Source organism: Phyllostomus hastatus, unplaced genomic scaffold (genome assembly GCF_019186645.2).
Source record: "Phyllostomus hastatus isolate PE091 unplaced genomic scaffold, TTU_PhHast_1.1 phas_scaffold_760, whole genome shotgun sequence".
Taxonomy (NCBI): domain Eukaryota; kingdom Metazoa; phylum Chordata; class Mammalia; order Chiroptera; family Phyllostomidae; genus Phyllostomus; species Phyllostomus hastatus.
Genome location: NW_025334040.1, coordinates 3308101 through 3321168, shown reverse-complemented (window position 1 = coordinate 3321168; position 13068 = coordinate 3308101). Strand labels below are relative to the sequence as shown.

The following is a 13068-nucleotide window of genomic DNA, read 5'->3' as shown; positions in this document are numbered from 1 at the left end:
TGTCGCCTGGGACAAGTCACTCCACCTCTCTGAGCTCCATCTCTGTCTGGAAATCACCTGAGACCGAAAAGTACCCACCTCGTACCTCATTAAGAGGACCAGAGGCTCACGCCCTGCCCATAGCAGATGCTCCGTAAATGTCATCCTCCTCTCTTCCACCCCTGTGCCGGCGGTCCTGTGGCGGCTCTCAGGAACTGCCCTGCCTCCCAGCTCTGAGACTCTACTTCTCCGCTGGCTGCTCAGTAAACAGGCCTCAAGTCTCCAGACTTAACCATGAGGCCGTGGACCTCAAGGCGCTCAGCCCTGGTTTTCCCATCTGCACAATGGGAATGTTCCCGGTGATGCGGAGGATGGTCTCTTTGATGTTCATGACAGCCCATTTTCCAGGTGGGGAAACTGAGGCTCAGAGAGGTGAAGGGGCTGGCCCGGGGCTACCCAGCCCAGGAAAACCGGACTGGGACCTGCCTGACCAAGCACCGGTCAGTGCCTCCAGGTCTTAGAGGTGGGGCTGGGTGGCAGCGAGGGAGCCCGGAGGCGAGGCTCTCCCCTGGCTGCCCGCTCCTCCAGAAAAAACGGGCAAGGAAAACCAAGGCCAAAATGTACTATGCAGGCTGGTCCCAACCTGCTGAGTGGCCTGGGCTGGTGAGCTCTGCTGTGGCCGCCATGTCACCGTGCCTCTAGGGGCTCTCTGCAGACGGATCTCTTTCCCATCGGCCCCATGGTTCAGACAAGAGGCTCAGAGAGGGTGTGGGTCTCGCACAAGGTCACACAGCAAGTAAGCGTCGTGGCCAGGATTCTCCGCAGGGCTCCGACCTGAGGTCTGCAGCATCCCCCAGCCTCAGGCCCCCTGACAGTAATAAGGACGAGGGGAAAGAAGGTTGCTGCCGTCCTCCATGCCGAGGACTGTGACTTGTGCCCACGTGCATCATGCCGTCACGCCACAGTGCAGAGAGCCCAGGTGTGGAAGCCGAGGCTGGGAGAGGGGAACGCCCCGCTCAGGGTCAGAGTGGGCTTCAGCGTCCATCGGTCTGACCCAGAGCCAAGATCTTTCTCCTGCAGCAGTGCTGGCTGAGGCCTTCCAGGAGGAGGAGTGTGCTCGGACATTTGGGGCACCACGGGGCTGCCAGAAGCCAGTGTCAGCCCCCGCCCTCCCAGACAGAAGGACAGAGGGGCTGGGGGCTCCCTACCCCTCCTCTCCCATGGGCCCCCCTGGAGCCCGGCTGCCTGTGTTCCCCCTCAGTCCCACTGTGCTCACCGCACACGTACCTTCCCTGTCCACGGAGCCCCACGGCCCTTGTCGTCCACGATGGGGAACCAGAGAGGGAAGACGTTTGCCCAAAGTCGCACAGCAAAAAAGTCTAAGCGTGGCTCTGACTGGTGTGGCTCGGTTGGGTGTCATCACAAAAAGCGAAAGATCACAGGTTTGATTCCTGGTTGGGGCACATGCCTGGGTTGTGGGTTCAGACCTGGCTAGGGGGTGTGTGAGAAGCAATCAATCAATGTTTCTCTCTCACATTGATGTTTCTCTCCCGCTCTTTCTCCCTCCCTTCTCTCTCAAAAAAACAAACTTTTTTAAAATCTTAAGAGCAGATTTTACATGATTTTACAGATTGCCTGGCTGGTGTGGCTCAGTGGATTGAGTGCAGACCTGAGAACCAAAGAGTCTCTGGTTGGATTCCCAGTCAGGGCACATGCCTGGGTTGTGGGCCAGGTCCCCAGTTGGGGGCACACGAGAGGCAACCACACATTGATGTTCCTCTCCCTCTCTTTCTCCTTCCCTTCCTCTCTCTCTAAAAATACATAAATAACTAAATAAATTTTTTTTAAAGAGCAGATTGGAGTTTCCAGGCGGGGCCCTTCTCGAGCCTCGGGCTCTTCACCGTCTTTCACACACTAACCGGGTGCCACGCCTGTGCTTTACTCTGCGGGCCGGAGTCCTTGGACTAAACACTGCGTCTGCTACATTCACCCCGCTGCTGCCTAGGAAGCCCGGCGGCCCCGCTCCCAGCTCCTGGCCCAGGCTCCTGGCCCAGCACCCCCAGCCGGGCAGCTGCCCTCTCCGCCCTCCCAGCCACCCTAGCCTTGCCCTCTCTCCATTCTGCCCCCAGCCCCCACTGGCCTTTTCTCCCACTCCACGTCCTAGGCAGCGGCTGTCCCCTCTGCCTGTGACTTTCTTGGAGCTCCTGCCTGGCTCTGGTGGCCCCCGCTCTGCCACCTCTACTCTTGTGTCTCCTGTGCCTGGCATAGGCCTGGCATAAAGTGGGTGCACAGGAAATGAATGGGAACCTCATTTTACCCCAAAGAAGAGTCCAGGCGAGTCATAGACTGAAGCTTCCCGGTGGCCTGCTAGAGGGTTCTTGGAGCTCCCAGTCCCGGCCCTGACCCAAGCCCCTGGCTCAAGCCGACAGCAGCAAATATTTACAATTGCAGAGTAAATTCCCTGGAGGAGACCTGGGCCGGGACTGGGAGGCTGTGCCCCTGTGGCCTGTGGTCGTGGACCCTGCTGACCCAGGCAGTGGCTTGTGAACAAGGAAGCCCCTCTCTCAGCTCCTCTTCTGGGAGAGAAAGTCAAAGGTGGTGCCCACAGGAACTCCCCAACTTCTCACATCCCGTTCTGAACAGTTCAGGGCAGTGTTTAGTCCCAGCTCCCTAGGCCTGCCGGGTGGATGGGCAGCCTCTCTGGGCCTCGGTGTTCTCACGAGGACCCCATGGGAGGGGGTGCAGGGGCCGAGCTCAGGCCCAGCACTGGGCAGAGGGGAGGGCAGCGGTTTGTTTATTAATTGCTTTTTTATTTTTTAAAAATTTTTATCTAATGATTTTAGAGAGAAGGAGGTCAAGGGAGAGAGAGAAACACTGACCCGTCGTTCCACCTATCCATACATTCATGGGTTGACTCCTGTGTGTGCCTCGAACAGAGATCAACTCACAACCTTGGCGTATGGGGAGGATGCTCTAACCAACTGAGCTACCCAGCCAGGGCATAAGGGCAGCTGTCTTCCGGGGGCGCAGGGCTAGAAACTGCAGATGGCACTGGCCTTGTAGAGGTCAAGGCAGGGAGTGATGATAGCTTTGGCATGAGGGAGGTATTGGTGGGTGCCACGGTCTGTCCAGGAAGGCTTCCTGGAGGCGATGGCACAGGAGCAGCAGCAGTGGGGCTGAAGGTGGGGAGGCTGTGTGTGTGTGTGTGTGGCGCTGGTAGGACCTCCCAGGTGGTGGGAACCTTCCAGGTGGCGGGAAACGGCCGGAAGTCAGGCTCCCAGAGTGGAGCTGGGGTTTGTGGTCCTGCGACCAGCTTGGAGATCCCGGGAGGGTGAGGTTGGGGCTGGGAAGACGCCCTTCAGGACGGACCACCAGGCTTGGTTGCGGGGTTCCTGCTCCAGGGGCCCTCGCCCATCACCAGTGGGAGGGAGGGGACACTTTTGTCCTACAACAGACCTGCCCCTCAACCCCTGCTTTTCCCTTCGGGAAAGCCCTTGAGCTGCAGGACAGTTTTACGACCCAATTTGTCCCTTAAAGTATTTCTGTCCTTTTCTCAGAATTTTGGGGCAGGGGTGGAAGATAATGTTTTCTGAATCTTAAATCCAAAGCCAACATTTTCTAGGGCTTTTTTTTTTGACAGTTCCATTATTTCTTTGAATTTTCTTCTTTCTTTTTAATTTTAACCCACAATTGCTTTGAGCCAGTTACATCCGTGCTGCCAGACAGGCTAGGCTTCCCTGCATTTCTGTAGTTTTCTCCGGCTCCCGTTGAAATGTCTGAAAGCAAACTGGTCAAAAAAGAACTTTCAGCCCCAAGTTCCCGGGGTTTATAACCCAGGGACACCCCAGTGTGACGTGAGAACGTCTGTGCTCACTTTCAGGACAGCGACGTGCGCTGCCTCCTTTTGCCTTTTGTTTTGTTCGCTTGCTTTAAATTCGTTTGCAGCCGGTGATTCCTGCATTCATCGACAGAAGGTTTATTCAGGCTGCTGAGGCCCTACTGTGCACCAGGCCCTTTTCCAGGCCGAGCACAAGACAGAGGGGGGCCCTGCCCTGGGGGGCTGCAGGCTCCAGCCCGGCTGGGGAGCTGCCGCAATAAATGAGACGTTAGAGAGCGGGCAGCGCCACAGAGAGAAAAGGGAAACCGGACGGGGGAGCGCAGGGGGCAGGCTATGTGGAAGCTTCCTCCAGAGAAAATGCAAACTTCCACGGGCTTGGAGGGCTGGCTGCTCTTTTCTTCGACGTCCTGAAAAAAGTAAGAAAATGGCCTTTTACCTCTTCACCTGGGAGCAGAGGATGAGGAGGGCTTGGCAGGGCCACTCTTCCCAGAGACCGGCATTTCCACTGGTGCCGAGCCTCACGGCTTCTGCCCAGTGGGACTCGCGGCCTGACTCAAGGTGCCAGGTAGCCCAGGAGAGAGGAGGCTGGGCCTTGGGGTTGGAGCGACCTGGGTTCAAGTGCAGGCTCCAGCCTTGAGGTGTTCAACCGAGGGCCAGTCACTTTGCTGCTCTGCCGCCCTTTCCCCAGGGCAAATATTCATGCTCATGTATTCATCCGAGCATAGGGGACAGAGGAGCGGCCACCCAAGCTCCTCTGGACCTCAGTTTCCCCATCTGTAAAATGGAGGTGATGCAAGCACCCACTCACAGGGCTTTGACTGTACGTGTGAAGTGCTTCTCGTGGGCCGGGCCCAGAGGGCGTGTGAACCAAGTGTGCACTGTGACGATATTACCTGTCTCGCAGGATCGAGTTGGGCTACGTAAAAGACTGCGCTGGGCAGGGCTCCCGGTGGCATCCGCTCCTCCCGCTCACAGGGCTCCTAACCCCTGCCCCAGTCCTGGGCTGCCCGCCCACCTTCCTCCCTCCCCGGCAACATTTGCCCCTGTGCCAGGCAAGTCACAGGCCCCTGGGAGGGGATGCTGGTGATGCGGGCCCAGCCTGAGCCCAGGCCGCATGGTGGGACCCGGAGAGGGTCTGGCAGCCTCCCTCCTGGGGGCTGGCCAGAGGGCCCAGTCTGGCTTGAGCTCCTGGCGCCTCTCACTCCCTGCACCAACCCACAGCCTGGCTCCCAGCTGCCAGGCCCGCGCCTTATTTGGGTCTTGTCTCCCCCCAGACAACACTTCCTGGCCTTAAAAGGCAGCGGGGCGGGGGGGGGGGGGGCGGGGGGCGGTGGGCAGAGGGTAGCAGTTGCCCTGCTGGCTTCAGAGCCCCTCCAGCTGCACCCCCTGCCGCTGGCTTGGCCAGCCCATCCCTCCAGCTGTGGAGAAAACCAGGCAGCCGAGACCAGACCAGCCAGGCAGCCTGCTCCTCGGAGGAGTGGTGACAAGGGTGGGCTCCTGGAACGGCCCCCCTGGCCCTCCCAGGCAGCCAGCCTCCCTCTGGTTTTCATTTAAAACCAGGTCTGGATCCACTGCAGTGTCTTCTTACCAAGTAGGGCAGGGAGAGGGTGGACAGCAGTGTCACAGCTGCCACTTACTGAGTGCCTACTGTGTGCCAGGTCCTGCGTGTGTGTGTACACAGTGGGCCCTTTGCACACGTTGCCGTCCTCAGCCCTCACACCAGCCTGGGAGTTACAGGGGCCGGGCCTTATGACCCCATTTCACAGATGGGAAAGTAGGTCCAGAGAGGACAAGTCACACAGGTCACCAAGTGACAGGGCTGGGCCCCAACCTTGCATCTGTTACCTCTAAGCATCTAACACAGGCAGCTTGCCGGGGTCGTTGGGGAAGCCCCCAGCCTCACCCGTGACCCCCACCCATTGCCAGCCCTCTTGCCCTAGCCTCATCAGGCTGGCAGCCTTGTTCCAGCTCAACCCAGTTCATGCTGCGTGACCCAGGTAAACCGCCCCACCTCTCTGGGCCTCCGCCTCCCTCTGCACTGAGTGGGTAGAGATCCCTGCTGGGCCTGGAGTGGCGGGCAGGGAAGGGGAGTCTGATCGGAGGAGGGCGGGGCAGGCCTGCAGGCTCTCACCCGCACCATCCGTCAGTTGCAGGCTCTTCCGGCTTCGTGGAGCCTGGGTGGCCAGGCAACGCCATGCGGCGGATGACGCTTCGGCCCACAGCCTTCTCAGGTGGGTCCTGGGGCAGCTGCTTGGGGTGTCCCTGGGCTCGGGGAGGCCTGCGGGGGTACAGGCAATGAGGTGACTTCCCTAAAAGCCATCTGGGTCCCGCAGTGGGGAGTTGGGAAGGGTGCCCTGCCTTTGCTTGCCCTGGGCTGGAGAGAAAACTTTGAGGGGGAGAGGAAGGGCCCCAGAGGAAAGTTTGACCTGGGTGCAGACACCCTAAGACCCGTGACCCCCAGACTCTCACAGACACGGGATTCCAAGTCCCCGTTTCCTCTTTTTGTTTCAACGACACGTCTCTGGGCGTCTGCGATGTGTGAGGCACCGTGCCGGGTGCTTTCCAGCATCAGCTTGTTCAAGCCTCCCAGCTGCGTCCCTGTCCCCCAGGACAGCACCACGGTCCCCATTTTAAAGTGGAGGAAGCTGAGGGTCAGAGACAGGACGTGCCCGGCCTGAGGCCCCACAGCCAGGAAGGGGCAACGCGGGGACTGCACCCCGGGCTCTGTGGCTGCAGCATGCTCGCCCACCCGTGCTCTGAGTTCCGTATCCTCAGGTGCAGGTGGGGCTGACACTCGTCCCGAAACGCAGGGTCACGGTGAGGACCGGAGAGGCAGGCTTGTAAAGCGTTCGGTGGTGCCTGGCAGCCAGGAGGCTCCGTAATCAGCCAGAACTCTTATGAGTAACCAAGGGGTATCACTGGTGAGGCCAGAGGCGCTGGACAACGGGTCTGGAGGGAGGGTCAGTGGCTGGCCCCTCTGAGGCCAGCCCATTCCAGACTATGATGTGTCAGTCCCCAAGGCCAGCAAGCCCAGGGAGCCCCACCCAGGTGGAAGCCACAGGATTTCCTGCCCTGGCTTCCCGGAAAGGAGTCATGTTGGATGCCTGGGCCGCAGGGGTACAGTCGGCTCCCTGGTCCTGCCCTGGGAGAGACCTGCGGGGCATGTTCCACCCCGACGGGCTGCTCTCTGCAGCCCCTTCCCTGAGCTGGGCTGTCTCATGGGTCAAGGTCATCACATGTCTGTTCACGTCCTCCATCCTGCCTCCACGGGCTGAGAGTCTCCCAGGGGAACCTAGAACCCCCAGCCCCAGCCTCCTCCCTTCCGCAGGTTGTGCCAACTGCAGCAAAGTGTTGGAGCTGACAGAGCGGCTGAAGGTGCTGGAGGCCAAGGTGGGTGAGCAGCCGTCCCCTGGCCCGCAGCCTCCCGCCCCCTCCCTGCACCCCCCGCCCGGCCCACTCAGTGTTCCCGCCACACCCATCGGCAGGCAGCTGCCTCGCCAGGCACACACCACCCTCCCGTCGGTTCCCATCCAGCCTTCCTGGCCTCCCACTACCCCCACCCCAGGCCCCGCCCTGGGAAGCCCGCTCACGGTCCAACAGCCTGGCCTGCGCTTCCTCCAGGATCCCATGGAGCTCCCCCTACTTGCACCCCCATTCCCATCCCAGCCAGATGTTTGTAGAAACCCCCAGAGCTCTTGGTTGGGCCCCTCCTTGCCCTGTTACCATCATCCCTTACCCCCTCCCCTCCCCCGCCATCTCCCACAAAGGTCTTCCTTCACGCAGCCCAGCCACTGTCTTCCCAATTTCCAAAGCAAACCACGTGTTGCACGTCTCAAATGATTTCAAGACAACAAGGTTTTAACAATGAAAGAGTAGGACCCTGTATGTGTGCAGAAACATGAAAAACTCAGAACCGGGAAACACCCACCCGAGAACCGTGGGCAGCGCTCACCTGTGCCCCCAGAGAGCGACCTAACACCCGAGCGAGCGAGCATCTTTCCTCCCAGACTCTGAATGCACGCAGAGGCAGACGCACTCTGTCTGCAGATCCCGGCCTCCACTGTTCTTCCCTCCGGGAAGGAGAGGAGCCGTCAAGAGGTTGACTAGAGTGTTAACCATTCATAGGGAAATTGGAAAACCAGAGAACAGAAGGCGTGGTTGCCTAATTAGGGAGCGAGGCGCAGTGCAGGATCAGACAGCTGTGAACACCTCCTCCATGATCTGACGTGAAAAGACGCCTCTGATATATCAAGTGGAAAAGCCCAGCTTCTGAAACACCACACACTAGAACCTCAGTTGTGAGGCGTGGGAGCCCCCAGAACCTCCACGGCTGCCCAAGCTCCCCCCTCCTGGGACAAGCCGGGAGGAGGGCAGCTCAGTCCCAGGTCTGGGGTGTGGTTCTCAGGTCTGCCCCAGAGCGTCAGCTTTTCTCGGGGCTGGCCCACACAATCCCCCACCCCCCTTCCTCAGTGGACATTCTGGCCTCTCTTTAATCTTCAGTAGGTGGCTCGGGTCACTGCCCACCTTTGAGAGTCCCCCCACCCCCACTACATCCAAAGTAGTTTTGTAAACACCTCATGGCATTTCATGTCAGAAGCTCCCAGACATCCCTTCAAATTCAGTAAAAATCCTTCCCGCCTGTGGTGCTTTAGCAGACCTAGAGAGGCTTCACACGATTCCTGCAGGTGAGCATAAGCAAAACTCCGCATGGCCCTGCAGACAGGACAGGGCAGCGGTCACAGGATCGCCTTGGGTGGCCGTGGTGGTGTGCAGTGACTTGCCTACAACAATGTGATGACTTGTGCAGTTTGAGAACTGCAGTCACTTCTGATGACGTTCTGGACCCACCCAGCTGGGCTCTGCTGGCTCCTTGGGCCTGCTGTCCCGCACACCGGGGCCCCTGGGCTGGCCTGTCCCTGATGAGGCCCTGGTACCCACCCCCATCTCTCTCCCTCCTCCCCCACAGGTGGCGGTGCTGACTGTCACCGAGCAGGCAGTGCCCCCAACCCCAGCTGCCCCTGAGGACCCTGCCCCACTCTGGGGCTCCCCGGCTGCCCAGGGCAGCCCTGGGGACGGAGGCCTGCAAGGTGAGTCGGTCACCCTTCCCTTGTGGGAGTGAGTTGGGGGGATGAGATACCAGTCTCCACGCTGCTGCTGACTCCCAGATCGACCCCCTTGGGGGCCTGGGGCTCCCCAGATCTCCAGGGGCCCCTGAGCACTGGAGGCCCAGGAGGCCCAGCAGATCCTGCCCCGCCTTCTCGCCTCCTCTGGTAGAAGGGGGGGGGCGGCACTCAGGATGACATAGACCCCTGCCTCCCCCCACCAACTCCAGGGCTACCGGGAGCCAGAGAAACCGTGAGGGCCCCGCTTCTCCCTCGAGATGGTAGGTGCTGGTGGGGGCCAGGGTGGGGGCGGGAGCAAGGCCGGAGCTGATGAGATTTCTCCCCCAGACCGAGTGGGTACCCGGGGGCTTCCCGGGCCCATCGGCCCCAAGGGAGACACTGGCAACCGGGGCCCAACAGGAATGAGAGGCCCACCAGGTGAGTGTCCACAGCACTACCCACCCCCCCCAGACTTTTCTGGCCAGCAGCCCCGCCCAGGGGGGACCCGGGCTGGGATCTTCCTTTCTCAACCCTGACAGCTAGAGGTGGCCTGGGCCCCTTGCCCTCGCTGGTCTCTCGGCTCACCACCCCTCCGCGGGTGCCCCACTCACACTGGGCTCTCCGAGGCACCACGTTCCCTGGGATGGAAAGCTGCTCCCAGCAGGCTCTGGCCAGGCGCTGGGGCGGGCCAGACCAGTCCCCGCCCTCCTGGAGCCCCCGGGTGGGTGGACGGGTGGGGCCAGGCAGAGGGGAAACAGCAGCGCCCACCCATGTGACCAGGGTTCTTAGGGGGACGTTGCAGGTGTGGGAGCCCCCCCAAAAAATCTCAGACCCAGCCTAGATCAGCTGGGGTGGGGAGGGCTTCCCAGTGGGGGCGACATCTTAGGTGAGGTCTGAAGCATGACCCGAAGTGCACCCCAGGCCCAGCAAAGGAAGGACTGTTAGAGGGTGCAACTCATGCAAAAGCCTGGAAGGGACCACAGAGAACATTCTGGAAGTCAGCATCTTCCAGAATGCACCAAGCACCCACTGTCCTAAAGGCCCTGGGGAGGGCTGTGTTTGTTGTCCTGTGGACAGCCAGGAGAGTCGGCCAGGAACTGCCCTTCTCTGGGGCCAGAGCCCTTTCCTGCCCGAGGGCCCAGGCTGCTGTGTCCTTCCCCCTGCAGCCGCCCTGGGCTCTCTGCCTCCTGAATACCCGCCCATCCCCCTGCTTCCGTTGCAGGGCCACAGGGGCCCCCAGGGAGCCCTGGCCAGGATGGAGCTATGGGTGCCCCTGGAGAGAGGGGACCTCCAGGCCCACCGGGGCCTCCTGGCCCCCCTGGCCCCCCAGCCCCCGTTGGACCACCCCACGCCCGGATCTCTGAGCATGGTGAGTCCTTCCGGGTCACAGCAGGTGTGGGTGGGGGCAGGGTGAGGCTAGCGTCAGGTAACCACAATGTCAATTGCGGTCTACCAGGCACCTGCCGTGGCTCTTGGCCAGGCACGCAATCCTCCCATGGGTGCAATTGCCCTCTTCTGTTCACTGATGAGGAAAACTGAGGGCCAGAGAGGGGAGACCACACAGCCGGGGCATGGGGGGCTGGCTGCAGGACTAGGCGGCCTCTGACCCTGTTCTTGGAACCACCGGGCCTTGGAGCTGGCCAGGATCCAGCCCTCAGGGCTCAGGGAAGCTCAAGGCCCCGTAGCAGGAAGTGAGCTCTGAGCCCCCAAGGCCACAGCTCTGCCCTGTGCTCAGAGAGGCCCCAGCCCCCTCCACCCAGCGAGACCCTGCGATACACCCTCCACCACCTCCCCAGCCTGACCCACATGTGTAATGCCAGAGGTCAGAGCTTGGGGTGCTGGGCTCAACCCCATCTGCATCACGGTAGTGCCCAGCCGGGCACCACTCTCCCATTCATGCCATCCCACCGTTCACTCTCCCTCTCCGAGCCTCAGTTTCCTCATCTGTGCAGTGGGGACAATGGCAGACCTCTGTGACACTCTTGCAAAAATGGTAGCTTTATTGTTTATTCCCATTTGACCTGTGACAGTGCTGGCCCAGCAAGGTGGAGAGTCTTCCTGGATGTCACCAGCTAGACTGTGGCAAGGCCAGAATCCACGTCTCCCTGCCTCCGGGCCCCAGTGGCCGATGGTGTCCCCATTCCCCGCCCTTGGAGCAGATGACGAGTGGCCCTAGCCACGCGGCAGGCCGTCCCACAGGGCAGTCGCAGCTGGCTTGGCACAGGGGGCAGGAGCCCCACCCCACCCAGCCCTGCCCACTCATCACCTTTCCTCCCACAGGGGACCCGTTTCTGTCTAACACCTTCACGGAGGCCAGCAGCCACTGGCCCCAGGGACCAGCTGGGCCCCCCGGCCCCCCAGGGCCAATGGGTAAGTTCCGTCCAGGCCTGGGGTAAGGGGTAGGGTTGAGGGGTGTCGGAGGGACGAGAGCCATGACCTCCAGGAGGGAGCTGGTGGCGGACTTCCTGCCGCTGCACTCTGTTTTGGCGCTGAGGATGTCCTGTCTTTTCATTTTTAACTGAATGTACTGGGGTGACATTGGTTAATAAAATTATTCAGGTTTCAGGTGTACAGTTCTGTAATGTATCACCTGTATATTGTATTGTGTGTTCACCACCTCGAGTCAAGTCTCCTAGGACATCCTGTCTTATTCCAGGTCCCCCCGGACCTCCTGGTCCCACGGGCGCCCCTGGGAGTCCCGGACATACAGTGAGTATTTCTCCAAGTACTCCCACTCGTCTGCCCACCCTTCCTTTCACCCACCCGTCGTCCGTCCGTCTGTCTCTCCTTCCTTCCTTCACTCAAGCACTTACGAAGCGCTGAATGTGCAAACTACTTTCCATAAAGCTTCTCATTCAGTCCGAGTAACAAGAAGCCCTGTTGTTATCACCTAAGGCCAAGGAAGGTGGAGACCCTTGCCCTAGGCCTGTGGCCAGCACGTGGCAACCTCCAGCGCAAGGTGGGGACTGCCCGATTCCAGGGCCACAGTTGTGGGCACCGAGCTGTGTGGACTTCTCACTGCGCCCGTCCTGGGGTGTGCGAAGGGCCCAGAGGCCCAGGCCACGCTGGAGCTCCCTCCCCCACCCCTCTGGCCCCAAGTCCCCGCCCACTCTACCCTGCCCCAGCACAAGGCTGAGGCCCTGTCTTGTTACTCAGGGACCCCCAGGCCCCACTGGACCCAAAGGAATCTCTGGATACCCAGGAGAAAAGGGCGAGAGAGTGAGTACTGAATTGGACCCTGGGTGGAGGGATCTGGGGAGGCTTGGGGGCCGTGGGTCAGACACCCTGAGAGCTGACTTCATACCTCTCCTCCCCCCCACACAGGGACTTCCTGGAGAGCCAGGGCCCCAAGGCTCCACAGGACAGCGGGTGAGTGATGCTGCCCACCCTGCAGCGCTCCCTCTAGGATCCCCCAGGCACATTCCCTGCATCCCCCAGAGCCCTGACCCGCCCTGTCTGGCCCGGGGCATGCTCCATCTCCTCTCTCCCTCCCTGTCCAGGGTTCCGGCAGCCTCTTGGGGTCAAGCCACCTCTGTCTTTCACTCTCTGACTCCTGCACTTCTCTGTTCCTCCATCTCTCTGACTGTAACTGTAGGTTGGTGTGTTTCTTCCTTTAGTTTGGTCCATCTTTGCTTCATCTGTTTCCTAAGCTCTGTTGTTAGGTGCATACACATTCAGGATTTTACTGTCTTCTCGGCCCTTTTATCTTTATGAAATGATTCTCTTCCTCTCTGGTAATACTCTTTGTCTTGCGTTCTACTTTGATTTTTAAAAATGGCCCCACGTTAGCTTTCTTATGCTTAGAGTTTACATGGCAAATCTTTCCCAATCCTTTTAACTTTCAACCTGTCTGTGTCTTTCTATTCAAAGTGTATCTCTTGTAAACAACACACACTTGAGTCCCGTATTTTTTTTAAAGATTTTATTTATTTTTAGAGAGGGAAAGGAGAGAGAGAGAGAGAGAGAGAGAGAGAGAGAGAGAGAGAGAGAGAGAGAGACATCAATGTGTGGTTGCTGGGGGTTCTGGCCTGCAACCCAGGAATGTACCCTGGCTGGGAATCGAACCTGGGACACTGAGTCTCGTATTTTTTTAAAGTTTCACTGTTGATTCATCTCCATGTAATGACATGTATAATTATTGATATGGTT

At 59.8% G+C, this 13068-nt stretch overlaps 1 protein-coding gene across 8 annotated transcripts in view; it reads left to right on the top strand.

Annotated features, from left to right (window-relative positions):
* Positions 1-13068, top strand: part of EMID1 (EMI domain containing 1) — a 37077-nt gene that overhangs the window by 10140 nt on the left and 13869 nt on the right. For 6 of the 8 annotated variants that reach the window (XR_006784330.1, XM_045826891.1, XM_045826893.1 and 3 more), the window contains exons 4-13: positions 5965-6048; positions 7146-7207; positions 8784-8904; positions 9150-9200; positions 9268-9357; positions 10142-10288; positions 11200-11289; positions 11576-11628; positions 12076-12138; positions 12244-12288. Coding sequence is in view for 7 of the 8 variants with exons in the window: in XM_045826891.1 (XP_045682847.1) it covers positions 5965-6048; positions 7146-7207; positions 8784-8904; positions 9150-9200; positions 9268-9357; positions 10142-10288; positions 11200-11289; positions 11576-11628; positions 12076-12138; positions 12244-12288 (806 nt within the window). In the remaining variant the exon portion in view is untranslated. The remainder of the gene's footprint in view (positions 1-5964; positions 6049-7145; positions 7208-8783; positions 8905-9149; positions 9201-9267; positions 9358-10141; positions 10289-11199; positions 11290-11575; positions 11629-12075; positions 12139-12243; positions 12289-13068) is intronic. The other 2 variants (XM_045826892.1, XM_045826898.1) reach the window with 1 other exon arrangement.